General features: G+C 38.0%; 1 protein-coding gene across 20 annotated transcripts in view; it reads left to right on the top strand.

Moving 5' to 3' along the window:
* Positions 1–26,313, top strand: part of ATP2B2 (ATPase plasma membrane Ca2+ transporting 2) — a 442,871-nt gene that overhangs the window by 240,272 nt on the left and 176,286 nt on the right. For all 20 annotated transcript variants that reach the window (XR_008233449.1, XM_052776594.1, XM_052776599.1 and 17 more), the window contains one exon: positions 8,683–9,167. Coding sequence is in view for 19 of the 20 variants with exons in the window: in XM_052776594.1 (XP_052632554.1) it covers positions 8,969–9,167 (199 nt within the window). In the remaining variant the exon portion in view is untranslated. The remainder of the gene's footprint in view (positions 1–8,682; positions 9,168–26,313) is intronic.

The raw sequence follows: 26,313 nt of genomic DNA, 5'->3' as shown, positions 1-26,313 counted from the left end.
ACTTTCAATTTTTAAGATAAAAAGTTTCTGTAAAGCATTGTTCAAAAATCTGAGAAAGGAAGGTAAAATGAGGTTAAGATATACGTGTACTTATCAGGAGAAATGGTGGTTTCTACCATAGTATTAAAACTCCGAGTTCATCTTAAGGTGCGAAGATTAGAGAGGCCAGTTAATATTTCTATAATAAAACAATTAGTAATAGACTAAAAAAAAAAAAAAATTAGGAACGAAATTCAGTGTCCCTTCTGAACTGAAACTGAATAAAAGTCGAAAAATTTTTGGTGGTGTGGGGTAGAGTAGGACTGCCAGCTATATTTAATCAATCTCCATCAAGCTGAAGATCCTATTTGTTGTAAGGAGCTAGATAGCCTATTTCTTTTAAGATGTTCTGGAGAGTTTGCTGATTAAAATGAGATATAATCAGATACCAGGCACATAGACTGTAAAAGCACAGACTTCTCAAAATCCCTTGAAATCGCATGCTTCAAGCTGATATCTTCTTGATGGTTAAGGTCACGTGGTAATTAAAATTCTAGATTTAATAAATCTGGTGATACGTAAAATGCATGAACAAAGGACAAATCTAGAAAGCCCCATCTTTTTATTGTTTATGTTTCAATAATTTGCTTTTAATGAAGCAAAGTAAAGAAAATATCCGAATTGGAGTCTGGTGAGTTTGGGCAGTTTTTTGTATAGGGTTTTTTGTCCTTGTACCCTGGGTTGATACTCTAATGGACTATAGCATAACATAATTTTTTTGCTGCTAAAAAAAAGGCAAGTACTTCAGCCCAATTGAAGAAATATTAAAAAATTTGTCCTGGAGATGATGGTGATGAGCTTGTACCTGATCAGTAGGTCTCTCTACTACATCATTGGATGATGCATCTTTTGTGTTTTCTGCTAAAGAAAGGCTGGGTTTTTTTCCCCTCTCTCTCCCACCTCCCCCCAAGCTCTGTAACTGATGCAATAATCATCATCATAAACTGATGCTGAATCCTGGGTCTCTGCTGGGATATGTTCCTTAGCTGATCAGCTATTGCTTTGAGAGCATTTAACTTAGATTTTTGTTCACATCTACTTTATTTAACGATATTTGAATATCTGTAGCCTGAATACCCTTAGCTTTCTTCCAGCTGTGTTTTCAATCAAATTGATAACATAGTTTGGAAGTTGGCCTTCCTTGGAATAACTGTGCTGTGTTAGTCTCTGTATAAAATCAGTGCAGTTGTACATGAAAACATGAATTTTCTAAAGGTTACATAGGTGTAGAATGGGTCTTTGTTTAGTGCCAAAAGTACAACCCTGAAGAGTAGGAATATGTGTTGTGTAGGAAGGTAATGAATAAAAGAAATCCATTAACTGCTTTGCAACGTGGAATTAGAGTCTTGGGAGAATAAATAGCTAATGAAAAATAACCTTTCATTTTATCACTGAAAGCAAACCAAAACAAATTTCATGTTAGTACTAGCAAGAAATGAGAGCGGGTTCTTAAAACTTGTGGCTAGGACAGACTTTACTAGAAAAATCTCTCTGCGTGGGAGATGACTTTTGAGTAAGCATCTCTAATGCAGTGTAGGGCTCTATACCAGTTGGAGCACGTAGTGCTGGTTAGCCCTCTGGTCACACACAGCAGGGCCTGAAGTCAGCACGCGTTAATGGTGTTGCGTAGCAAAGCCAGGAATATTTCATAACTCAGACAAGTGCTCAGCGATGAGCAATAATAAACATGATTTGGTTTCCTATTGCAGGCTGTCTACTAACAGCATTCATAAAGAGTGAAATTCTGGCGTCAGAGGAGGCAGGATTTCATCTGCAGGACCTGATCCAATCCCCCAGAAGTCACTGATACAGTCGTTTCATTGACTTTAATGGGACTGAATTGATTCCTTTAATAGTATTTTTGTTCCTGTCAGTAGTTCATTTGGCTTTGCTGTAACCATTTACATGAGTAATGGTGGAAAACAGACTTTGTATCAAATTGTAGACTGAATAACTGTACACTGTAACAGGGCACTGGAGGTAGTTTTATTTCTCAATTGTTATTTTAAGTTTCCCTCAGTATACTGGTACAGCATGGAAAAAAATTTTCAGTGAATTTGTGAAAGAGTTTGATTCTGTTTGGTAGAAGTCCTAAGTAAATAAGCTCATTGTATAACTGAAATTAATGATATTTTGTGTCCCTTTAATACAAATCTATTTTGTGATAGTGCCTTTTTTGCCTTCAACTAATCAACAGTATCTTACAGGAGGCATGGAATCATTTTTATTTATCCTATCTGATAACAAAACTGGTCCAAGAAGTCCAAGCTGACTGGAGGCGTGGATTCATACTGAAAGGACTGAAACAATAGTTACTTCAGGGATTGTAATAGCTAGTTGCCTTTGATTTTTTTTTTTTTTTCAAAAAAAACCCTTTTTCATTTTGTAATATTTTTAAAATTATACCTTAACTTTATTCTCTCTATGTCATCATATTATCAGGGGGAATATATTTCTGTCTAAGAACAACTGAATGAAGCATCATAGAAGAAATTCTAATTTTTTGTAACTGGAATGTACAAATGTATCATTCCTGTGTGCTCATCATGAATTATGTATGAGTTAACGTAATGCAACTTGAAATTCATTAAGAAATGTAGTGATGAAGTCAGGAATATTTTCAGACAACACTTAGCTACAAAGTTCAGTTTCTCTTTCTTTATCTACTCTCAGCTTCCTGGTATTAAACAAAAATTTCACACTTGTGAAGGTGACAACCTGCTAATATTCAAATGGTGTTTTTCCTTTGTTCCTTCTGTATCTTGTGCATTCCTGATAATTAAACTTCAAAGTCAGTATTTGTTTTAAGAGAGTGTGAGTTTGAGCATCTTTGGGTGCGTTTGATTAGCTTCGTTGGCTGCTTGGATAGACAATCCCTTTATCATTCTGGTCCATGAAGATTATATTCGCAAATGGATGGACATTTTGTCTTTGACATGAAAAGAATAAGAAACTGTAAAAGGCAGTACAGCTGGGGCACACTTGATTTATTTTGCACATCTGGAGACGTCTACAGAGCAGGTTATGGTTTTCCTTCTCAACTGGTTTCACCTTGCAAAGGTCTGCCATGAGTTTTTCATCCCCTGCAATATGTTGTCAACCTGTTCCTACCCACACCTCACATCAGACTTTGAGGAACTGTAGTCTCAAAAAACCACTGTTGGATGATTTTGCTCAGACTCAAGGGAGAAGTCCCTTAAATCTGCTTCCAATCCTGTTTTATCAAGGAATGGTGTCTCCAATGCAATGAATACAGATAAATCTGATTACATACATACTACTCACTAAAATGTGACACTTCCAGCACTTTTCCCCCCCTTATTTTGGGGGTTCTCTATAGGTCCCAAGGGACCAGCTAGCATTATATCTACAGCCAAATAATAATCCAAGTGGCACAGGAATGCTACGTATAGAAGGGTGAGAAGTGCTAATTCCCTTGGTTTAATTCCGGGCGAACCAGATCTGTATGCCTTCTTCCCAGTTGCATGATGAGTGAATAGTACTTGGGCTTTGCTGATCTCTCTGCCCTGGCTGTGCCTCTGCCAACCTGCTAAGAAGTGATTACCTTTTCATCCTTCCTCCTGTAATGTAAGCAATTCCTTCATCATCAGATTTTGAGGTCAGAGTTAGCATAATCTTAGATAACAGTTTAGAGAGTCAGATTATTAATATATCCTGAATTTTTGGAGTCGTCATGAATCCGTTATTTGTCCAGACCTTTAATGACTGTGAAATGTAAGTCTTGTGATTCTGGTTTGATGATATCTGGTTTGTTACCTTGCTACTAATTTTTCTGCCAACAGAAGTCCAAATGAAATCAGATGTCAGAATACGTGGTGATGATATCTACTTAGAAATCATTCTAACACACTGTGAAAATATTTACAAGCTTCCAAGATGAGACTTTTCCTGATTAGGGAAATCAAAGAATAGTTTTCCCAGCAGGTTTGCAGTTAGCTCATCCAAATTTCTTCTGTTTTAATTGGCATGCATTTCCTTTAAGCAGCTAGAAGATGAAAAATATTTGACTTGGGCTCTACAGGAATGGAAGCCTGTTCCCCGAGACACAGCCACTCTGGGGGGGGGAAAAAAAACAAACGACAAATAATTTGAGTTTGTAGTGCTTTTGTACAACAAAAATCCATGACATCTTTGACAAACAAAATCCCAGACCAAGGTGAAGACTTATATTCTGACTTGTTAATGAGAAAAATAAGGATACTATTTTACTCAGGTTTTCTAGTGTGTGCAGTCTTTTGCCACCTGAAGTGAATCTAGGTGGGCTGCTATTTTGTCTTTTTGTCCACAACATAGTTTTGTTTTCAAACTGCACTTTAGAAAATTTTTTTACCAAAATTTCTTATTTCTAAAGCTCATTTCAGAAGCATTGGTAAGAATAAATAAAAGGAAATAACCTTTATTAAAAGCTACTGCTGTTGTCTGGAGGAACAATGTAACACTGTGTGTGAACTTAGTTTTTCAGTTAGTGGAGTTTTTTATTTCTCTTTTGTTGAACATGTCTATGGAGGACTGGTTTCCCTATAAATTGTCATAGGGAACGGTGAGACCAATATGCATAACGGAGGAGGAAATGATCGTGTGCTAGAATGATGTCAAAAGCTGTGCTCTCAGGATTTGGGGATGGTGGCTCTTTGTGGCCTGGGAGGCATTTGGCTATAAATTAAAACCATTGAAGCACACCGTAGCTGATGGTCTTCGGCTTGAAAGAGATTGAGCAGACCTTGTGTTAAAGAGGTTGAGAAATTTTGGCCTGGAGGCCGTGAGGGGACTCAGTGCTCCTCTGAAAAGAAGGGGAGAAGTCCTTGAGCTCCCTGGCTATTTCCCACCCTCAGTGCAATGCACCTTCTACTGCTGAAACTTGTGGTTGACTCAGTCTTGTTCCCTTTGACTGCTGGAAATGTTATTCCCCAGGGAGCTTAGACCGTAGCAGTGGGATTCAAATGTCATTGGATATCTTTTGTGAACTAGTTGTGCAGACTTGCCCTACAACCAGTGGAAGCAGGCACCCCGAGCATGAAATTCAGTTCACCTAATTTAGACGTGCATATTAGAAAAAGTCTCAGTTTAGAAGTGCCTGTTTCTCTTCAGAGAGTGTCTGGATCTGCAGCTCCTGTGAGGCAAAAGAACAGCTGTATGGTAGATCAAGGTAGATCTGAATTGGATCGATGAGGGTTTTTCAGTGATATTGTTCCTGAATAATGTCACTCCTTCATTTTGAAAATGTACAGGTATCACCTGCTTTTTTTAAAATCAGAATCCCTTGGTAGTTTACCTATACTATATCCGCATCTTGAAAATACCAATGTTTTGAGTGTGTTTTGTAAAATAATCTCCCCCCTCAAAAAACAGAAAACAACTCCCCCTCACCCAAACCTAGTGCAATACTTGGATTTCTTGTAGAGGAGACTTTAAATTTCCAGTAATTTGATCTATTTTGGAGATGCAAAGCTTGTAGCCCCACTGATGGGGGAATATTGCCGTATGCCAGTCTCAAGTTTTCTATTTCTCAGCTTTTGTTAAAGGAATATTAACTGCTCAGGAAGGGTGAGATGGTCGTGTGTCAGTCATGCTAACCTGGTATGCACCCTGGCAAGGTTCCTGGACTTTTCATAAAAGAGATTCAAGGATCGAATGAAGCCTGCATATCTTGTTCCGTGGGATTAGAGAGATGCATTATTGGTGAATAACGTTAGTCATGCTTTGTGCCTTCTATTTTTTACCATCTGCCTTTCAAAAACGTGAGATGGTGTTTCCCTGGTGTCATAACATTAGGTGAATCATGAGGAGCACAAACTCTGACTGATTTGTTTTTAAAGCACTGAAGGAAGTGTAAACTTCATATTTGTTGTTTATTGATTAATATTTAATTGGAAGTGAAATTAAAAATTAAGCAGGTAAATGACTCAAACATGCTAAAAAGCAACAACACTGTCTTGCTGTGGCTGACAAATGACAACGAATTTCTAAGAATAGAAGCAAATATATTAATGTGTAGCGATGGCACAGTGAGTCAAGAGATGCTTTGAGAGTGGTGGACGCATCCCACAGAAAAATCATGTAGGAAACATCTTTGACACTGAGTTTAGTACACTTTGCTTCACTAATGAAATCGGTAGATGGTTCTCCTCAGAAAATACTAGTAATTGTCTTTGCGCTGTGGTGTTATGGAACAGTTTAAGAACAATTTTATTTTATTAGAGGAATGTTTAAAAAGCTCACAGGACCAGAAAAGCCCTGTAAATTCTGTGTTAGATGAATGGCATATTTTTTTTTGTTGGTTTTTGTTTTGGATATCATGGCTGTTTTAAACAGCGTTCAGGATCTTGAAGTGTACTTATCTTAGGAATAGATTATTTTTTGCCCACTGGAAGTAAATAGCAGTCTGTCATTTTAGCTATTCATTATTATTATTGATGCCTCATTTTTTCACAACATTTTTCTGGGTATTCTTTTTTCATGATCAAATCTGAGTTTGCTTTTTGATGTGACTGTCAGCAGCAACTTACCATAGATGAAACCAGGAAGAGTCTGAAATGCTGATTTTAGGAAAGGAGGGGCATATAATCAGTGGAGGTTGTGATTCCATGCCTCTTGGGATGAAGTCTGTTTTACTGGACATCTGTGACATTTCTATCCTGCAATTTTTTCAAAATAATGCTACAGGCTGATGTTATTTCTCTTCAGAATACTAATCCATCCTGTTTAAAAACAGATAAAGCAGTAGTGAGTAAGGTCTTTTCTGCATGCAATACGTAGGGAATTATCTAGAAATGAACTGATACTGTGAACACTGTCCAGCATGCAAGCATGGAAAGTTGAGTGTTGTTGACAGAGCAGAATATCTCCTCCTTGGCTATTGCTTGGCAAATAAAGGCCCTTTTTAATTACTACTTCCAGTTTCTCTTTATTGCTCACTGTAAGCAGCATTTTTGTGCTGAAATTCTGCTCTTCTCATGAGCTTGAAAAGCAATATGTGAATATGTGAAACCAAGGTTGGTAGAAGTTCTTAGCACTAGAATATGTGTCAATAAATAGGATGGGTAGAAGAAGCACATAGCAGTTGGCTGCTATTTTAATTGCATTCTGTAATATTGTAGTGAAACTTTGGTAGTTCCTTTTTTTTTTTTTTTTTTTTTTTTTTTTTCCCCTCCACAGAAATAGAAGGAATGTTGACTTTTTTTATCTGTAAATGAGAGGGCTGGTAGAGGTTCAGTTTGTCTAATTGATCAAGGTATATTAGACAGCTCCAAAGCAGGTAATGTCACTGTGGGCAGAGCAAAGAATGCATACAGTGGGCCTGATCTTTCCTGCATGCAGAGCAATAGCAATGCAGTATAGATCAGTGGAAATACCAAGCCTACATGTTATGTTAACTATATGTGGATGGGAGATTGTTGCACAAATATAAAATTGGGACTTAAAGAGGATCCCAAAGTGTTTCAAGCCCTTTATGTGTGGACTTGTTTCCACTGTGTATGACTGTACGTAGAAAGTTTGGAATATGCACTTTGACTATGGCAGGTTTGTCAGTCATTACGCCGATGGTGTGCTCTTTTAAAGATCTTTTTTATTATGAGAAAACTATTCTGAGACCTATAGATTAGACAGTGTGCTCGCACTAACCCGCTTGAGGCCAAAAAGAAACCTTTAATCTCTGTTAAAACTCTCTGTGCCAAATATAATTGCTGGTTTCAGCAGTATTTAAACCAACTTCATTAGAATATGGGAAGGGGAAACAGGTTTTAAAGGCTGGTTTTAGCAAGTAATCAACTGTCTCCCAGATGGTCCAAATGTGACTTGTTCAACACTGCACAGGGAGGGGGGGGAGATAAAAAAAGAAAAAAGCCAACCCCACCCTGCGTGCATCTGTACTTGTGTGCGTTGGCTCCGTGCTCGCACGTTTGTAGCTGTCAAGGTGAAGCTGTGGGTGAGGGGGCTCACGGGCAGCGCTGAAGGAAAGCAACCCAACAGCTGCCTTGTATGAGACATAGCTCTGGCTGTTCAAACCAAGACACTGAAGCGTTTTCTCTCTTTTCTGGGGTATGCTTCCTTCCACAGAAGGCAGGGCTGCAAGATGTAGTGTATTTAAATGTATTCTGAATTTGTAACGGTGGCTCTAGTTTTTCCACCAGTTTTACTGTCCTTGCGTTGAAAAACAGTTTTGCTTTAACCCATTGTGAAAACTAGTAGCGTTTAACTAATTTTTGTTACCTTGTAGCCTTTATGAGAGGGTCTTTGTTCTTGTCAGATGAAAGATTGATGTGGCTGTATGAACCAGAGCATATACTGGAGGTGCATCTAGCATGCTGGACTAATCGCTTACTTATTAATATTCATGAGCCATCTCATTTAGCAGGTGCTCTTGGGACTTGATTAAAGTAAGCAACACTGCTGTTGGTGCTTTAGCTGTAGAGAGCTTTATCTAAGACAGAGCTAGTGTTATCCTTGTTGTCGATGCTAGCTCTGACTACCTGCAGCATTTTACAGGACACCTCTACGGTTTTTCTGCCTAGCTTTTCTTAAATGACAAGTCAAACTGCAATGATAGAATAAATTTGAAATCACCTTCGTAAAGCGTTATTGCTCACTCTTGTAATGAGTCCTTTCTGTTCGTTCCCAAAGGTCCAGAGGAAGAAATGACCATGTAGATTCTACGGCTTGGGTGCAGCATAATGGGAAATGGTGAATGGAGCACAGCTGGTCTGCAGCCTTGAAAGCAGCCGTTCTGCGGACCACTAGTCAGTCAGGGACACCTTGCACACCAGAGGCATCCTCCACATCGCTCACCAGACACACACTGGATTCTTTTTAATTTCTTAGTTTGGAATTCAAGATTCCTTTCCTGCAATTTTTAAACAGTTTTAAGATTGTATCAACTATAACGAGTGGAGCAATATAATCAGCAACAATGGGTGACATGACAAATAGCGATTTTTATTCCAAGAACCAAAGAAATGAGGCCAACCATGCAGGAGAGTTTGGGTGCACACTGCAAGAACTGCGCTCCCTCATGGAACTTCGAGGAACAGAAGCAGTAGTAAAAATTAAAGAGACATATGGGGAAACAGAGGGGCTCTGCAGACATCTGAAGACATCACCAACAGAAGGTAAGCATATTTCGCTTCAGTTCAATCAGGGGACTTTGCATGAGTGCTCTCCAGATAGTGAAAGAAAGAGGTTTTGTTTCAAACCTGAACACAATTCTCATGGCGCTGCCATTATTCCCAACAATAATAAAACAGAAGAGGAGTCTTCAGAGAAAGAAGATAAAACCAGTCTAGCTATAGCTGCAGCTAGCATGAGAATAAAAGAAGTGCTGTTTATTCAAACAGCTAAATGCATTAATTCTTCCTTAAAAGGCAGACAAAAAAATCAGCACCTGTATTATGGCATTATAAAGAGGCTTTAACATGTATATTGGGGCAAAGAAGGTGCAGACTAGTTACTTCAGAAGAATTTCTATGTGTTTGGACCTCTTGAGAACATGAAATGACCTTTTGAGATACACATTATGTTACTTTGTAGATCAATATGTAATATATACATATTTTGTGGTTACTAATCTTGACTTACTGTATTACCATACATAGCTTTGCTTAAGTTATTAATATATGACTGTGTCAATGTTTTTATTAGTTGGATTTCTTTTGTATGTATAATTAAACTCCTTACTTTCCTATGTTTAATAATACGCATCATCACTTTTCAATACCTATTCTTCTAAGTGTTTTTGGAGTTCTCTACTTGATCATCAGACAGTAGTCTGGTTTTCAACACTCATCCCAAATATCTCCCCATAGAATGTTGACAATAGTGGGATGTTTCCCTCTCCTCATGCAATTTTCCTTTTCACCAATTCTTTCTCTTTTAGCTCAAGTAAAATTCTCTTTAATTCTAAGAATTCTGTTTTCATCACCGTATTTTCATCTCCAAGGAATATTAACACTTTTGGAAATTATAAAGTCTTTGAGTCTATAGTTTTTATCTTGTCTTGTAAAGCAGCCAAGATGTTCATTTTAAGTTATTTTCTTTTTCAAGAAGATAGAAGTCTTGGCTTTATTTCATCCTCTCCTTTTTTAAATTAATCATTTAGTTACCTCTTCTGTTTAAATGCTTGAAAGTCTTGAATTATTGGTGTAATCATAAACGTGTCAATTGTAGCATCACATAGTGTGACATTATAAATTACACTAGTTGAAGAGTCCCAAAGGAGCAGCTATCAATGCCTAGTCTTCAAGTAAATTCTTCATGGTTCTACACTTGATCATATACAGTCTTCGTATTGTTTAAGCATTATAAACTATAGAACTGTGAACGGTACCCTTTCAGCAAAGGACTATTAAGCTAATTCTGTATTAAAATGAGCAGCCAACTCCGATAGTGCTTCAGCATTCATGTGCACTCTTGTATTCTAGAGTAACTAGTGGCAAATGGAACATTTTATAGCAGATCTGTCCTATTTTCTAGTCTTGCCCAAAGATCTGATCCTTCAGACAGGACCTCTTTTCCTACCCGGAGATTGCTCCCAGTAGGAGCGCTGAGGTAGGAAAATGAGACCCTGCCACTCGTGTGGGATTTCCAGATGTCCGTCAGTCTTTCAGAGGGTGGCCTAATAGCTGGTGCACATGAGAGAATCAACTCTGCAGAGAATATGGAGCGATTCTGACAGATCCCTGACACATCTGGGGAATTCCAGACAGAAGTGCAGGATCTTTATATTTACATGACAGAATAAACATTGATTTATAAATATCCCACTAGGGATTCAGCGGTTTATAGACTGTCAAAGCTGAAGTCTCAGTCTGTGTGAGCCAAGATCACTTCAGTGACTTTAGTAAAGTTTTGCCAACTCATTCTGGCAGTTACCTGGTCAATGTGAACTTCAAAGGAAATGTTAATTGCATTATCTGTTCAATTTGTGACATCAGGGAAACTTAATTCCTCATATCGGAACAGAGTGTATGGATCCAACTAGTGTGGCATGCTGACTCCAGCAGTAATCTATATCTGATACTTCAGATAAGGTAACTTTCCTCTAGGCCTTACGTGCACTTCATCACTTGTGCATTAGGGAAAAACATTTCCAGCTTCAAATGGCAATCAGCATAGCCTTGGAATCACGAAGACTCTGCTGGGTTTTAATTTTAAATTAGGTCACATAATAGGTATTCCCAGTCACACTAAGTTTTCATCTTATTTTTAATTGTTTTACTTGGAAAAATCCTTTTAGGATGGAATCTCTCTGAAATATGTCATGTCAAACTCAGAAATTTTCATTTGAGAGAAAGTATCTGTAAGAATTCAATAGAAGAACTTTAAAGGCATATCTCAGATATAAGAATATGTTTAGATACAAGTCCCTAGCCATTACTTTTCTTGTATCCAAGCGCAGAGAAGAAACTTAAAATACAGTGAAGAGGATATTCTTGAAGATATGACTATTCTTAGAGGAATGAAACATCATAGTTTCTTATATGGAAATGGAATTTTAACATCAAGTAGACAAGATTTACGAATAAATTATTGACATACATAGTGGAGGCTCCCATAGAGTTTTATCTTTTGGTATATGCAGCAAACTGTGGACTCCCCATGAAATATCTTTATGAAATCCCATAATTTGCCACCATGCCTGAAAAGCACTTTTCCAACCAGCATCTTTTTTGGTGAAGCACAGTTAACTGAACTCCCACTATTTTTTGTCGTTTGGAGTGCTGCACATTTTACACCATTTTATGAGGAATAACAGAATAAGCGTTACTGAAGGGCACTACAACTTTCAATAAACCAAATAAACTCTTGCTGAGCAAGAGTCCTGGGTGAATATGAATGAAACAGCAAAAAGGACTTGACTGTAGAATTTGGTTCTTCCTAGGCTCGTAGCTCTTTCAGAACTTGTTTTCAGAAAGTCTCTCATTTTGTGGGGTATGGCTTAAGTAGTTATTGGAACAGAGATAAAAAATGTATCCTGGAAGCAGGCACTTTATAATTTGGTAAAATGTGGTGTAACCTGAATTTACTGTCTTCCTCACTATTTAGAAAATAAGAAGTAGCAGTTAGCTTAGAGTTTACTCAGCAATTCATTTCCCATGTTAATATTTGATGTACCACCTATGGACTGGTAGAATCAATCACTTTTAGTATAAGTGCCTTTTTGAAGCTCTGTTTTAAAGGCCTTGAAATTCTCAAGGTACGATGCTTCATGCATAACTCAAATGTTATTTATGCTGTTGTGAAGATACACTTACTAGTGCTTTCTGAACTCATGTATTAATTCAGTGTGGAGCTTTAAAATTCTGCTGAATGTTGAGTAGAATACTATTTGCATGCTGAATGAATTCATGATATTATTATGGATTACAAGGCTTCAGTGTCTTCTTTAAATTTTCTTTGATTGCTTTTCTAGCTATAGATGCAGTGTGGATCCCAGCTCTCAGTTATGCCTGAGGGATTTCCTGCATTAAAGTGATTATATTATAATGAAAAGCTACCATTTAAGCGTTCATAAAAAGAACCCCCCCAAAATCTGTGGAAATACTTTATATGAAAAAATACAAATAAGTGTCTCCTTGAATTTTCTTTAAAAATATTTTTATTCAGATTAGTTTCACTTTCATTATTCTAGTAATACAGAAAATAAGCAGGATCTAGCTTGCTGTCGTTTTGCAAAACAACACTGAATCCCCCATTGGGCAGAGCTGTGATGACAGTTGTATAATTTTCCATGCAATCCGAGTCTCTGAGGCTCACTCGAGCATTAGTGATACCTTATGAAGGACAGCTGGTAAAATGTGATGAGTTAGTTGGATGAATACCAAATGAGATTGGAATCCACTCTTCCCAGTGCTTAACTGTATTTTACCCATAATTTTATGTAGTATGCACCGATTTACAGTAAGTTTTTCATCTACATTCCCTTCGTGTTACAAAAACATTCATTCCTTGTAAGAATATGTTAGTGAATTAACTTCCATGATTTCTTGCTTAAAATACTTGGATGCAGTCATTTCCAGTGTGCCTGAAAAGTGAAGCTGTGTATAGTGATGCTTCTTTCATTTTTATATAAAGAAAAAAACTTGTCCCGTGGTGATGTCTGTGTGATCAGGCCTGAAGCATCAGCTCCAAAAGATGTTACACGTTGGTGATAACGTTACAGCACTATAGGAGAAGTTTTTTCTGTTGGTGTTTAGCGGACGCCCAATAGGCTAAATTTCTAGAAACAGTCTGGTGGAGTGTGAGAACATTTCAGATGTGATCTTGTTATGTGAGCCGGTGGAACCTACTTTTAATATGGAAAATGCAAGGTTTGGGTTTTTTTAGCTGTAGCTCTCTTAGGATACTGTAAAAAGGCTTCATGGCAAGGGAAAGTATCAATTAGCAGTTAAATGATAATCTTTCTAGTGTAGAACTTGACTTTTTAATCATCATAACTGCCCTTAGTTAGGTTAGATACAAGATATGAGTGACTCTCTTTCCAAATGCAAGTTTGTTATATGGGAGATATGGACTGAGTATCAATTAAGCCAACTGTGTAGGTGTATTTATTTTTCATTATTCCAATCTAAAAAGCCTTTTACAATTTTAACTGCAAGGTAAAAGACGAAGAAATACGGAATACAACAAAATTAAGCGGTTGCTTTTAGTACTCGCTAGTTTTGGTTCCTCAAGCTTGCTTCTATAAAAATACACCTTTAATAAGTTATTATTCTGTTTTGAAGCTAAACTTGCTAGTACATACTGAATTTCAGTTAGGTGCACCACTGTGTTGTTATACGTTAACTTAGCTACAGATATGTAAAGAATTTAGAAACAAATTGAGAAAGGAATGAAAGATGATTGACTGAGACAAATCTAAGTTTAAAACAGAAATATAAAATAATGGATTGCCAGAGATTGAAATCTATAAAACCACACTGTCAAAAATGGATTATGAAAGTAAGGAAATTGGTAACAGCATCATTTTAGCTGTTGTTAAAAGAATACACTTAATCGTGCATAAACCATCAAACACTATGTGTAAGTTCAAGATTTTCTTAACTTATTTTAAATGCAAGGTTAGGATGAATACTATTCTACTCATGAAATGATTTTTGTACGAGCTATGCTGCCAGCTCTCCTAAAGTAGATTTTAAGAATTTGGTTGTGAGGCTCAGCTGAAGTACTTTGGAAATCTTCAAAGCAGCATCCTAAAAGCACTGTAAGAGAAGACCCGCTCATCCTCTCTCCAGAGCGCTATGCCGTCTAATTCCTCGTCCTTATTTCTGGTGTCAAAACATGACTTGTAGTTCAGGCCAATTTGCCAACACACCCAGGCCAGAAGCCAAACTCCGAGCACACATCTAGTCCTTATTTGTACATGTTCTCTCCACATGGAAGGCTTGGTTTAAACAATGAAAACAGCCTTCCCCATGAAAGAAGCCTTCAGTATTGGCACGGCGAAGGCCTCTAAGGGTTGCATTTTGCAACGCTTTTTTCCTACCTTGCATGGGAAAAAACCCACTCACAAACTTTAAACTCCTATTTCACCTAGTTATTCATGCAGCGTGAAGCATGGTTGAACTGGTAAGAAGTTGTGATAACTTGACATATTTCCGTAGTCACTTCAATAAACACTTGCTGCCTTTGCTGGCCTCTTCAGGTGCCCACAACCCCCCCGAATGCCCCTGCCCGCTCCCCGGCAAGCTGTGCTTAGCAAAGTTACTGGCTGTTTCAGTCAGAGGCTGCTTAGCTAGGAAGGCAGGCGGGTTCTGACCCTACTTCATTTTGAAGTTACTGTGGCAGTTGCCGAACCCCTGACAGGTACGACGGATGGATTTGTGCCGCCTTTACCTTTGGGGGCATGCCTAGGAGAGCCAGAACGGTGCCTGCCCCCCCAGGACGGGTGGGAAGCAGGGGAAGGGACGCGCAGCGTGTGCGCGTGGGGGCCTCCCCTTCGGCACCTTCCCTGCCTGCACCCGGGGGCTCCTCTGGCTCCTGCTCGCTCGCTGCGGAGAAAAGCGCCGAAGCGATTATTATTTGTCTGGCTCTTTGCTGCTCTGTTCTGTGGGGAAATGCTGGGTCCGACCCAAGTTTGCATTAAACACCATTGTCATAGTAGGTCTTTCAAGATTGCGAACAGATGGAAAAAATCTAGGCAAGACGGTTGTGCGTTAATAACTCATGTGAGGCAAGGAGATTTGCTTTGGCATACAGTACTGTCTCAAAGTCCTATATAACATGCCTGTTAAAGCTGTAATACTTGGCGTTAGCGCAGTTGACGTTGGCTCTTACGTTTCAGTTTTTCGCCGGGTGTATCAGCACAGTGCCATGCAGATGTGCTGGTCTAGGGATCTCTGCACCGCACTCCTGGGACCCGTGCAAACTCAGGGTTTGGATGAAACAGTTCTGTACATTTGCCATTCCTGCTGTATGCAGTATGTTATATATCCATAAAATAGTATCTACACGTTTAATGATTTGGGGGTAGCGCACGGAGCTTTCTTGGCAACTGCAGTTATTTTCCTTATCTAATATTTCCATTGTTTGTGTAATGGAACAGCAAACATTCTCCCAAAGGTTACCCAAACATAAGCATCTCAAATGAATGGCTTAGATTTTTCTAGGTGATAAGTACAATTTCATTGCTCATTTTGTTTCTGGATTTTGGCACATCGTGCTACTTGCTGATTTACTTTGGCTTTGTTCATTTACTTGTAGAAAGCTAGAGAAATATTGCATGATGCATTTTCCCCATGAAGCTTTTAAAATAAACATAAGCTAGATCACCTGTTCCTTTGAGAATCCTAAATGGTTTGCAAAAAGCTTCTCTGTGTGTAACTGGCATTGCTTTCTTCCGTCGCTAACCTTACTTTAAAGCAAGTGAATGTCTTCTGCCTGTTGTATTAGGTAGCATCAGAGATTTTCTGAAGCCAGTGCTGATTTATTTATGTGATTACCCAGGAGGTCATCTTCCTTTCAGTGATGATCTTACTTCAGCAGGTGCAACACTTTTAGAAAGGAGGCTATTTTCATGCAAACCGAATACCCCTTCCCTTTAAGACTGTACATTAAATACATGCGGGCAATATTACTGACTACAAACATACATTCTGCTGTTGCACCTCAGATTTAGATGAACAGAATAATAAATGGGTGTGAGATTTTGCACCTGTTCTGCACAGGTCTGATGTTTGTTCATTGTAATTAGCTCAATTACAACTACAATGTGTTCTAAGTCAAAAGAAAGTCTGGCCCAGCAACTTTAAGTAATTCTTTCCCTCTCTGTAAAGAGGTTATTGTAGGTCAACATTTGCCATAATGTATTGTGCCACAGATTTCTCCTTGATCTAAATACAATGATGCAATACAGTATGTCATTCCCTTTTTGCAAAATAATAAGTGATGGAAAGTGTTGCCATTATATGGTGCAGTTGATAAATGTGTAATCCCATTCGTAGAAATAGTGGTTTGAGTTTGTTGGCATAACCAGCTCGTTTATTGTGTGAAAAAAGATGAGGCCAGATCTTTAACGTAATAGCAACAGTGTACATAACGATGGGGGAAGTAATTTTTACATTTCATAAACTCTGGCAGTTACGTCAGTTGTTGAAATCGCAAAGTAGGATTACGTTAGTGGTGCTCCCTCAGCAAAAGGCAATTAGTCCTTTGCTTGGAGGATCAAAAAGGTATTCTCTTGTGTGCGCTTTCTTGCACGTGTATCAAAGTGGTGGCTTCTGTGCTGGGAAAGGAAAAGCAGTAATGGGAAAGAAAGGCCGGAAGGGAGGAGAGAAGCGTGGAGCTGCTGCTGAGCTATGCAGCAGCCTTTCCTTTACAAAGCATGCCTATTTTCTGCGGAGCCTATGTAAGACTAACAGTACTGCAGAGAAAAAAAAAAATCGTGTAATGATTACCTCGCTTCTATTGTATTGCAGGGTTAGAAATCCATAAATGTATATAGTGTGTCAGCCTTGAGTGAGAGCTGATTTATCTTAATTTTGTTCTTGTTTGGAGAAAGCTGCAGGAAGAAAGCAAGGTCCATTATACCAAATGAATAATCCAATCGATGTAGCCAGTTTGCCCTTGATGAAATTAAGCTTTGTCTTTGCAGTATATCAGAGAGAGTGAAAGGGGTTTCTGCCTTATTTTGTCAGTGTCCTGTGAAAGCAAACCTTTGACATGCACTGGTTTTATCCTTTTGTGATTGGCCCTGCTAGAGGGAACATAAGAGCACAGCTCTTAATCAGTTGTCTCAGCTGATGCTTACAGGGGTGCAAAAAGTAATCCCTTTACAATGCCACCTTAAAATTTAAAGATAAACCAATTACCTGCACCTGTATTAGGCATTCCCAAACTTTTTGCCAAGTGTCGCTGCTAGCAGCGATGCTGCTTCCAGCTGAGCCGTGGCAATTGGAAAACTTTGCTACTAAAGTCTTTGCAAGGATCATCTGTGGATTGGAGAGATGATGACAATCCTGTTCCTCGCGATAATTGAAATTTTGAAATGTTTTTTTATTCAGCATTGCATTTATATTTTTTCACGAAAGAGGATTATGTTATGTTTTGAAAGAGTAAAAGGTTTTTGGATAAAATGGGGCAATGGCTTTCAATATGCAAGTGTAAGTTTAGTAGTCTTGCAAGTGGAATTAGCATGACTGAATGATTAGACATTTTTCTTTTGATGATAGCTAATATGAACAGGCTTGGGATAAGCACAGTGTCAGATGCAGTAATGATTTCCGGCCTCCTGTCCTCTTTTGCAATTGCTACTTACCCTTCAAATCTAGACTGATCAAATTTACTCTTTCCGTCTGTTTTCCAAGAAGTCAAATATTGATGATGTTTGACATGCCTGTTGTTTATAAAGGTGAGGTGAGCAGAAAATAAAGCCAAAGATGTATTTTAGGCAGTCAACTCAATGTGCTTCCAAGACAAACATAACTGCATTTCCTCAATACTGATTTCCTGTAATGTGATGCATTCGTAGTTTCTGACTTGCCTTCTAAGTATCTCTAGAAATTATTTCTACCCTATCTCCAGTAATTTTTTTTCCATATCTATCTAGGTGTTCTAGAAAATATGCTTGCAGTTGCACATCCCAAAAGGTGTAAGGACAAAGAAGGCTTCCCCACACATCTTGAAAAAATGATGACTGCTTCTGACATAAAGAACCTATTTTCACTGATAATAGGTGACATAGTCTGGCATAGCTTGCTGCATGGTATAGTAACTTTCTTTTGAACTTTTAAAGAAAAAAAATTCCTTTCTGAATGCTCATTAGGAATCTCATTCCTTGTCCTTGCCTCGGAGCTGGTAAAACAATGGATTTTAATGTCCTGTCCTTATTGCCAGTCCAGAACTTGGCAATGCAACCATGGATTATATTAAATGCGGAGTATTTCTGTTGTATAATAGAAATAGCTGGGTGTATGTAGCTGCTATTTCTGTAACAATAGCATTTACTAGCCCTTGTTTCCTCTTTGCTTTCAAATGAAATTCTTTAGGGACTGCAGATACTCTTTTCCTGTGTGGATTGTGAGCTGAGTCAGTTCTGTTAAAAGACTTGAAAACCTGAGCTTGGACGGGCTGTGCTACTCCTTTGATTATTCCTTTTGCATTTTGTGTCAATCTCTCCTCCCCACCACTTCCCACAGAGGAACCGTCTTTTTCAGTATGAGGGCAGTTTAGGTATAGTCCTCTAAGTTACAAAAAGACTGAAAAAATAAGTAGTAGGAAGGAAAATCGACCAAATTTATAGAGTAGTTCAAAAGCTGTTATGATTCTTTTTTCTGATCAGCATTGGAGATGAGGGAAAATAGGGAATAGCCCACTTCTTTACAGGTGTGCTTGAAAAGGAGAGCTTGCCCTTGAAGTAGTTACAAAAGAATGAGAGGAGAATTTTCTTAATGCATTCAATAAGTATCCTATTAATTGCAGCAGAATTTCACTTTGACTTCATAAATGAGGGCACAGCGCCGCAGATGCTATAGGCTGAGTACTGAGTTGAGGATCATGTCAGCATTAATGCAGGAAGAGAAATACATGGTAATGCTCTAAAATTACAGTACAACTATTAAGTTATAATCTTAGCACTTAGCATAAGCATTATTCTAGGCACCGCAGTTAATTCTTTGCTTAAACAATCCAACAAATCTACTTGTACTTTCTTCACAATTTTTCTAGCAGTTTCAAGTCATTACCTTAGTTTGGAAGTTTGAGTGGCACATTGGAGCACCATGAGCTTCCTTGTGCTTGCCTCACTTCAGCTATGTGTTGGCCCCCACCCATTCCCTGGCACAGGGTCTGAATTTTAAAGGAATGATGATTGCTTTCTGAGCCACTGGTTGGTTTGTTTTGTTTGTTTGTGTTTGGGTTGGTTTTTTTTAATTACACCCTGAAGTGTTTTTGCACTCATTAAAAAAAAACCTGAAGTAGTAGAGAATTGTTGCATTACCTCATCGTTCTACTTTGCCAGTAGGGTCATGACTGTTGCATGGTTTTGCGTGGATAGCAGAGGTCATCCAGCTTGACATTCGTAGTCTTGTGGTACTGCAGCCAAAATATATGCCTTTTCTTGAACTGTAGTCTCGCAGTTGACTTTTAGCCCATGGAAAACTTGAAGTACATAAAGATGTCTGTCTTGGTGAAAATCACTCCTGTTGGTGAGTGATAATTGATTAAAAGGGTAAAACAACAGTGAGAGGCTGGCCAAATCAGAACCTATCACTATGCAAATTGTCTAGTTTTTGCTTAAAGAAAAAAACTCAAAAAACTTTAAAAGCACCCATGTTTCCTACAAAAGAATAGTGTAAATTTGTAAAAGTATTCAAGAGTTAAGGTGTGCCTACCTGCTGACTTTGTACACATCTCGTGATGACAGTGAGGTCCCTGGGCCTTGGGCTTTTCCTTTGTTCTATTGTTTTCTCAAGTCACTGAGTTTGTGCAGTTGCGTTCAGCAGGTGCAAGGGCAGTCTGACAGAGCTGACCTTGGCTCTTGGTTCATTAATGTACGTCGAGTAGACGTGAAACAAACTGCAGAACAGGGTGCTTAGTTAAGCGTTCAGAACAATTGCTTTCAGGCTTAAGAAATAATACGCTGAAGGAAACCATGAAAGTAAATTATTGGTGATTACCAGTATTATGCGCGCATCAAACAGGAGCAATACGGTGCTACGTGAGGCTGTTACGCAAGTGCTGTAGCTGGCCCTAGGAAGTTAAATTTGCTTATTTCTGGTGCTGGCCTTGTCCGTCACTGATACTTCAAAACTATAGGTGCTGAAGGACTCTACAAATAAAGTTTAAAAATTTACAACATAGCTAAGGAAAAAGGCATAAATGTCATTGGTTTTGTTCCCAAGGAAGTCGCTGTGATTGTATTACCCCTCCTGCTACTTTGCCTGCTTATAAACATGAAAGCTAATCTGCTCCAACCCACAAAGTAAAAACCATAACCTGAAACTACAGAAGTGAACTGTCGTCCAAACCTGTCATGCACACTGGATTGTAAGATGGATATGAATAGTATGTTGTATTACCAGAGAAATGAAAACAGTTTTAGCTGAGTAAATGTATTGGCTGTGCAAAGATCAGCTGTTTTCTTCAATGAGTTGCTCGTGATAGTTTGTTTTTGTTTAATGCTATAGCGTAGCTGAAGTAATTTGCTTAAATATGAAATATCAGATGGCAGAAGTCATTAAGCTCAAATTGTCTTATTGGCTGTTTTAAAGTGACCTCTTAGAGGACAAAGAATACACCCAGTTCGTTAACATGCATGTGCACGACTGCTCCAAAATACTGTATAAAAGCTGAGAGTAAGCCTGTATTAACATTTGTATTGAATGTTAAATAAATGTCTTGGAACAAATAGAGATTTTTTGCCTTCAGCCCTGAAGAGTGTGTATGGTAAAAGATCTGGAGAGTTTGAAATGATCTAAAAATAACTTATAACAATAACTGTTTCAGCATTACCGACATATAAAGACTTTTAAGGTGAAATCAGTGTTGGTTTTTTGGTTTTTTTTCCCCCAAACCTAGATGTTATTTTTAATTCCTGATGTTAATCCTGTTTAACAAGGATATCAGTGTGGCGTGTTTTGCCATGAGATGCTGGCAGTGCTTTCTGCTGCCCCACTTTTCCAAAGGTATTGATGCTGACGTTAACATCGCTGCAGCAGCAGCTTAAAATTATAGAGAAAAATATATTGGTTCTTGCTATGCAGCGGCAATCAATACCATTTCCTGGATGTAAAAATCTTTGCGCCTCTCCTGTTCTGCTCTTCTGTCCTATAAATCTTCCCGTGCTCAGCAGCTGCTACAAGGGACACCTCACCTTGCTCTGTGGACGTGAAACGTCCCTGCAGGGGCGATGCCAGCCGTGCTCTTACAAGTCACTTCCAGCCACTGTTTACCGTGCGAGGGTGACTGCTGGCATCCCTCCCTGGAGAATCAACCCAGCGCTTTTGCAAGCTTGTCATTTTTTTCTATCTAGTCGTGTTCATGCAGTGACAGCAAACTGAATTTTAAATGAGGTATTTAAAATTAATGCCCTGAATCTGGGACCCAGTTTGGAATCCCCTAGAATTCTTGTTCAATTGGGTCACTATTTCATCACAATTTAGTGAGACCCTCCTCTCTTGCTTTTATTTTGAGCTGTTTAACTTGCATTGTTGCTTAAAAGTCCTGAATTTTATTTGGCAGACTTCTTCAGTCTTCCTAGATGTCTTAAAAGACTCAAGTGCATGAGGTTGCCATGATATCTTTAAGAAGAAATTTTTGCCAGCTTCTTTTGAATTTGGGAGGCGGATGGAGGGGAATAGACTTAAGCCTGTTTTTATTTCGAAACATTTTGAAAAAGTTCATTCTATTGTTAAAAATTGATAGCATGTCTTATCTGCCTGGGACTATCCATGAAAGTTTTGGTAGCCTTGTTGGATTAGCAAGTGACTGGTGGTGGCTGACTAGAATAAAATTATGCTTCTTGCTGATGCTGCAATGTGAGCAAAATCCCTAGCATATGTGTAGTTATACGGGCAAAGTGACCGTTGACTGGTACATCCTGTCTGCTGGGGGAACAGGTTTAAGCTCCGTTTGCTGGAGTTGCTGTGTCTCATATCAGAAAAATCCCTCTCCAAAAGGAGGATTCCCAATGTGGCAGTATAACATTATTTAATTCATTAGTTAGGGGTTTTTTTCCCCATTTGTTAGGTATATATTTTAAAATTATCTCACTGCTTTTACCGTAGTAGAAATCAGATTAAAAAAAAAAAAAATCTCAAAAATTAATTCTTGTATGTGCAGGAGCTTTTGGAAAAGTTACTTCGTTTTACTCCAGAAAGAGGGTCGGATCTTTGTGAGAAGGAACCTGCAAGCCTTCTGGGGACAGAAGAGGGCATGGAGAGCAGAGCCTGAGGAAGCCAGTCACAGAGCCTCGCTTCTGAGCTCTCAACTGTTAGGAGAATGCAATGCATGTTAGGAGAGATGGGTCTTCAGTGTAACATACCTGCCATGAGAAAACAGCATTCTAGCAGATTATAAGTAGCAAACATAATAAATTTGCTTATATATATGTAATCTCTAGAAGGTGTTTATTTGTATTATAAATGATCTATGTTTTCTTGCGGTATTGAATAATTGCATATGTTGGTGTGAGTGGTCAATGATGATAGAAATGTTGCCCTGATAAATTTAAGCAATTTAGTTATCCAAACGTGATTGTTTCAAGATGAAGCAAAACATTAAACTTCATGTACAAAAACTAAAACTGATTGGAAATGGATTTTCTGAACACCCCCCCCCCCCCAATGTCTTCAAGCTTGCAGGCAAAGTAGTATATCCATTCATTTGCTACATGAAAGTAGCAGCATTTATTCCGGGAAATCTCTAGTGAGATATGGAGAACAGGAAGGAGCTATAAACCATTTTTGCATTCTTTAGTATGTAAGATTTTTATGGCTGTGCAAATATATGGCCTGCTATGAATATCTGTATTTTCCATATTTAAAATTCAGTATACTGTTCCTACTTGAGGACTTTTCCGTATTTGAATTTATACTTATAGACAATCTGAAACAATTAACACCAAAGTTGTTTTCTGCATGTTTTCATACCAAACCATTCTTTGTTCAAATCTCTTCGCTTTCTTACATCGTCCTTTGACTAGATCCGTTTTTTCCTGATCCATATTTCCTTTATTGCTCATTTGCTTTTTGCTCTATATCTGGTATTTTTTTTCTTTTTCTGTTCTACTGCTTCCTGGAGGTCTTTCTCAAAGATCTCTACTTTTGAATTGGTTGTGAAATCATCCTTGTGGCCTCAGGCAGTTCCTCTTTTATTAACAGAGATACCTCTTCAAGCCAAAGTCTTTTGAGAAGACTGTGTACTTTCTGGTATTGATCAGGTCGTGTTGGGCATTTGTCCTCTTTGAACTTGGGCCTCTTGGCAGAACTATGTCTTATCTGCTTGGTCCTATTTGTCCTCTTTGAACTTGGGCCTTTTGACAGAACTGTATCTTCTTTATCTACTTAGGTTGCTCTACAGAATGGTGGTGATCAATTTAATATTGCTTGTACAACTGGTTGATTATGACTGCATTGAGTTTTAAATCTTGGCAGCAGATTTAATGTTGACTGTTACAGGCCAATACTTCAGCATGACTCTGAATAAGTATACTTGAGATATTAAATACAGTTGATGCAACTGAGCTAGGTTTATCAAATGAATGACTAGATGGTCTTCTGTAAATGTATGCACAAGTTCCCAGTTGAAACTATTTTAAGACCAGCATTTATCTTCAAACTTGGCTTGTGGCTTTTTAAAAAAAACAAACCTAAATTATACAGTGATTTTCATACCATTTAATATTATATCAGTTTTCATTTCTCAATCTTTGAAAAAACAAAGTTGTTCTTTGCTGGAAAGGCTTTTGAGAAAAATATTTTTGCAAAAAATGAATTTTGAAAACTTCTGCCACTTCTTACTGTGTAACATAATTCAATGTAAAACTTACAGGCTGAAGTTCAATATTTTAAATGATGGGAAGGACTGGCTACTTATGTTCATATTTTCAGACATACAATTTTCAGAATTGTTTTTTGTTAAGTTCTGTCTCCTGACTTAACCCTTATTTTATTCAAGTCAGTGATGAAATTTCTACTTTCTCCTTTAAGCAAGGTAATTTAAAATTTGAGTTTGGGGCATATCACAAGAAATTTAAATACTTTCTTCTAGCAAAGATATTAATTTAACATTTAGTGTTTATGATAAAGTCTTTTTAGCTGATAAAGTTTGTTGAAATGAATAGATTTTGGTGCTGTGACTCCTTAATCTACTCTAAGAATCTAGATACTCTAAGAAATCAATATGTAATTATTAAAAAAAACAAAAATCAGTTGTGAAAAGACTTTAATATCATGGTTGGTTTTGATAGGAAAAGGTTGAAGGTGATAAGGTAGAATGATATGAGCAGATACTCTTCTACTTAAAATATCTTTGTTTAAAGTCAACTGTTTCCTACTTAAGGCTTCATTATACTTATTGAAAAGTGCTCAAGATAATTTTGGTTTTGATCACTAGGAGGAACTCTGGAATAGCAATTTATAGAATCTTCATTGATAGTATTGAGTTCTATGTGTAAAGCAAAGTAAGCCAGATAGTGTTTCTACTAGTCAACAGAGACATACTCATAGGAGTTCTTTACAAATCAAAGTTTATAGTGAGAACTTTGTTTCTGCCTGAACATCAATGGTCTTACTTTCCCATTCAGTGTCCAACATCATAAAAGACTAATTGTATGTAACCCTCAAAAATTTATAAACATAGAATGAAAGGAAAAAATAATAGCTTTAAAATAGCCAAATGTGTTTAAAAATACCACAGTCTGTAGTACATTGGAAGTGTTATAAAGACTGGGAAACCAGAGAAGAAAGTGTTAGGAAGTGAAAGTACAGTAGCACCCTCTGGTATGTTGGTTATCTAAGGATTCAAACACATTTTGGTTCAGTATGAACTGCACGAGCATTTATAGCATGTGTTGGCAAGCGTAGAGACTAGATAATAGTCTAGCAAAGAAGTGTTAGGCTCAGTACAAAGTAACCTCGCTGAAAAGCCAAACACTGGTTTATTCAGTAGTCCAACAACTCATTAAAGGGAGTTGGCAAGCAAAGCTAATTAATAAGCACGTCCATGTCTTTTCAGAGGTGAGCACCTGACATTCTATTTAATATTGAGTCAGTATGTGTAAGTAAGGTGAGCTGGCAGGCAAAATTAATTAATACATTCATTCAGTTTATCAAAGGCTACAGTCTTATTATACAGCTCATGCTGAATTAGGAGATATTTAACAGGAAATGGAATGGCAACTTTTACACTGCACCAGTTTTTTTTCTCTTTGACTGTTATTTTACAGTGGGTAAAAGCAGCCCAGTTCATGCAAAAGTTGTCCATTATTAGCATGATCTTCTCTGCAGTAGGTTTAATTAATATAGGAAAAATTGTTTGGGTTTTGTGGGTTTTTTTGTTGTTGGTTTTTTGGCTTAACTCTTAGGGCAATATTGCATTCCCAGATACAGTCTATTAAGCATATGGAGCTAACTGTGGATTTGTAACTACTATCCACATTATGATAGCAGGGTCCTTAGTAGTCTGTAGACTTCCTGGAACAAAACATGATCCAGTAATAAATGTTCTTCTTAATAGGCAATAGTATTGCCCAATATTTATTCAGGTTCACTCTTTTGTACGACAGGGCTAGGTCCAAGGTGCCAGGTGGCTCACTAGGGAGGAGACAGAGTTTGCTTTTCCAAAAGGGATTATCTGTCAAATAAGAGGATGAAATAGTCCTAGACCTTTACGTACAACTGTGTTTATCACCAGAAGACATGATATTGCTTTAAGTTATGTAGAGTTCGTTCACTTGGATCTACTTTTCAGCTGGGAATCTGTTGCAATTTACTGCTTGAGTCTGCTGTTCACACTCATCCTTCTGGGCAGTGTACTCAGAGTTTCACTCTAATCCTTTTGGGAGGAGGGAAAATATAGAAGTTTCGGTCTACAGAAACACTGAACAATTCGACCTTTCTTTAAACCTGAATCAGCAACTGATAAATGCCACCTTGACATCACCAGAAGAGCTGACAACTTTATTTCAGTTATTCTAATAAAAGAATCCTGAATGACCAACTTGCCAAAATAAAACACTGAGAGTGCTAGGCTAGCAGACTTAGAGGAAAATTTTTAGCTATGGGTTAATTGTATCAAAAAGTACGTCTTGACAAGGGTGAA

Source organism: Harpia harpyja, chromosome Z (genome assembly GCF_026419915.1).
Source record: "Harpia harpyja isolate bHarHar1 chromosome Z, bHarHar1 primary haplotype, whole genome shotgun sequence".
NCBI classification, from domain to species: domain Eukaryota; kingdom Metazoa; phylum Chordata; class Aves; order Accipitriformes; family Accipitridae; genus Harpia; species Harpia harpyja.
Note: the sequence above shows the minus strand (reverse complement) of the source record. Positions and strands in the feature narration are given on the sequence as shown.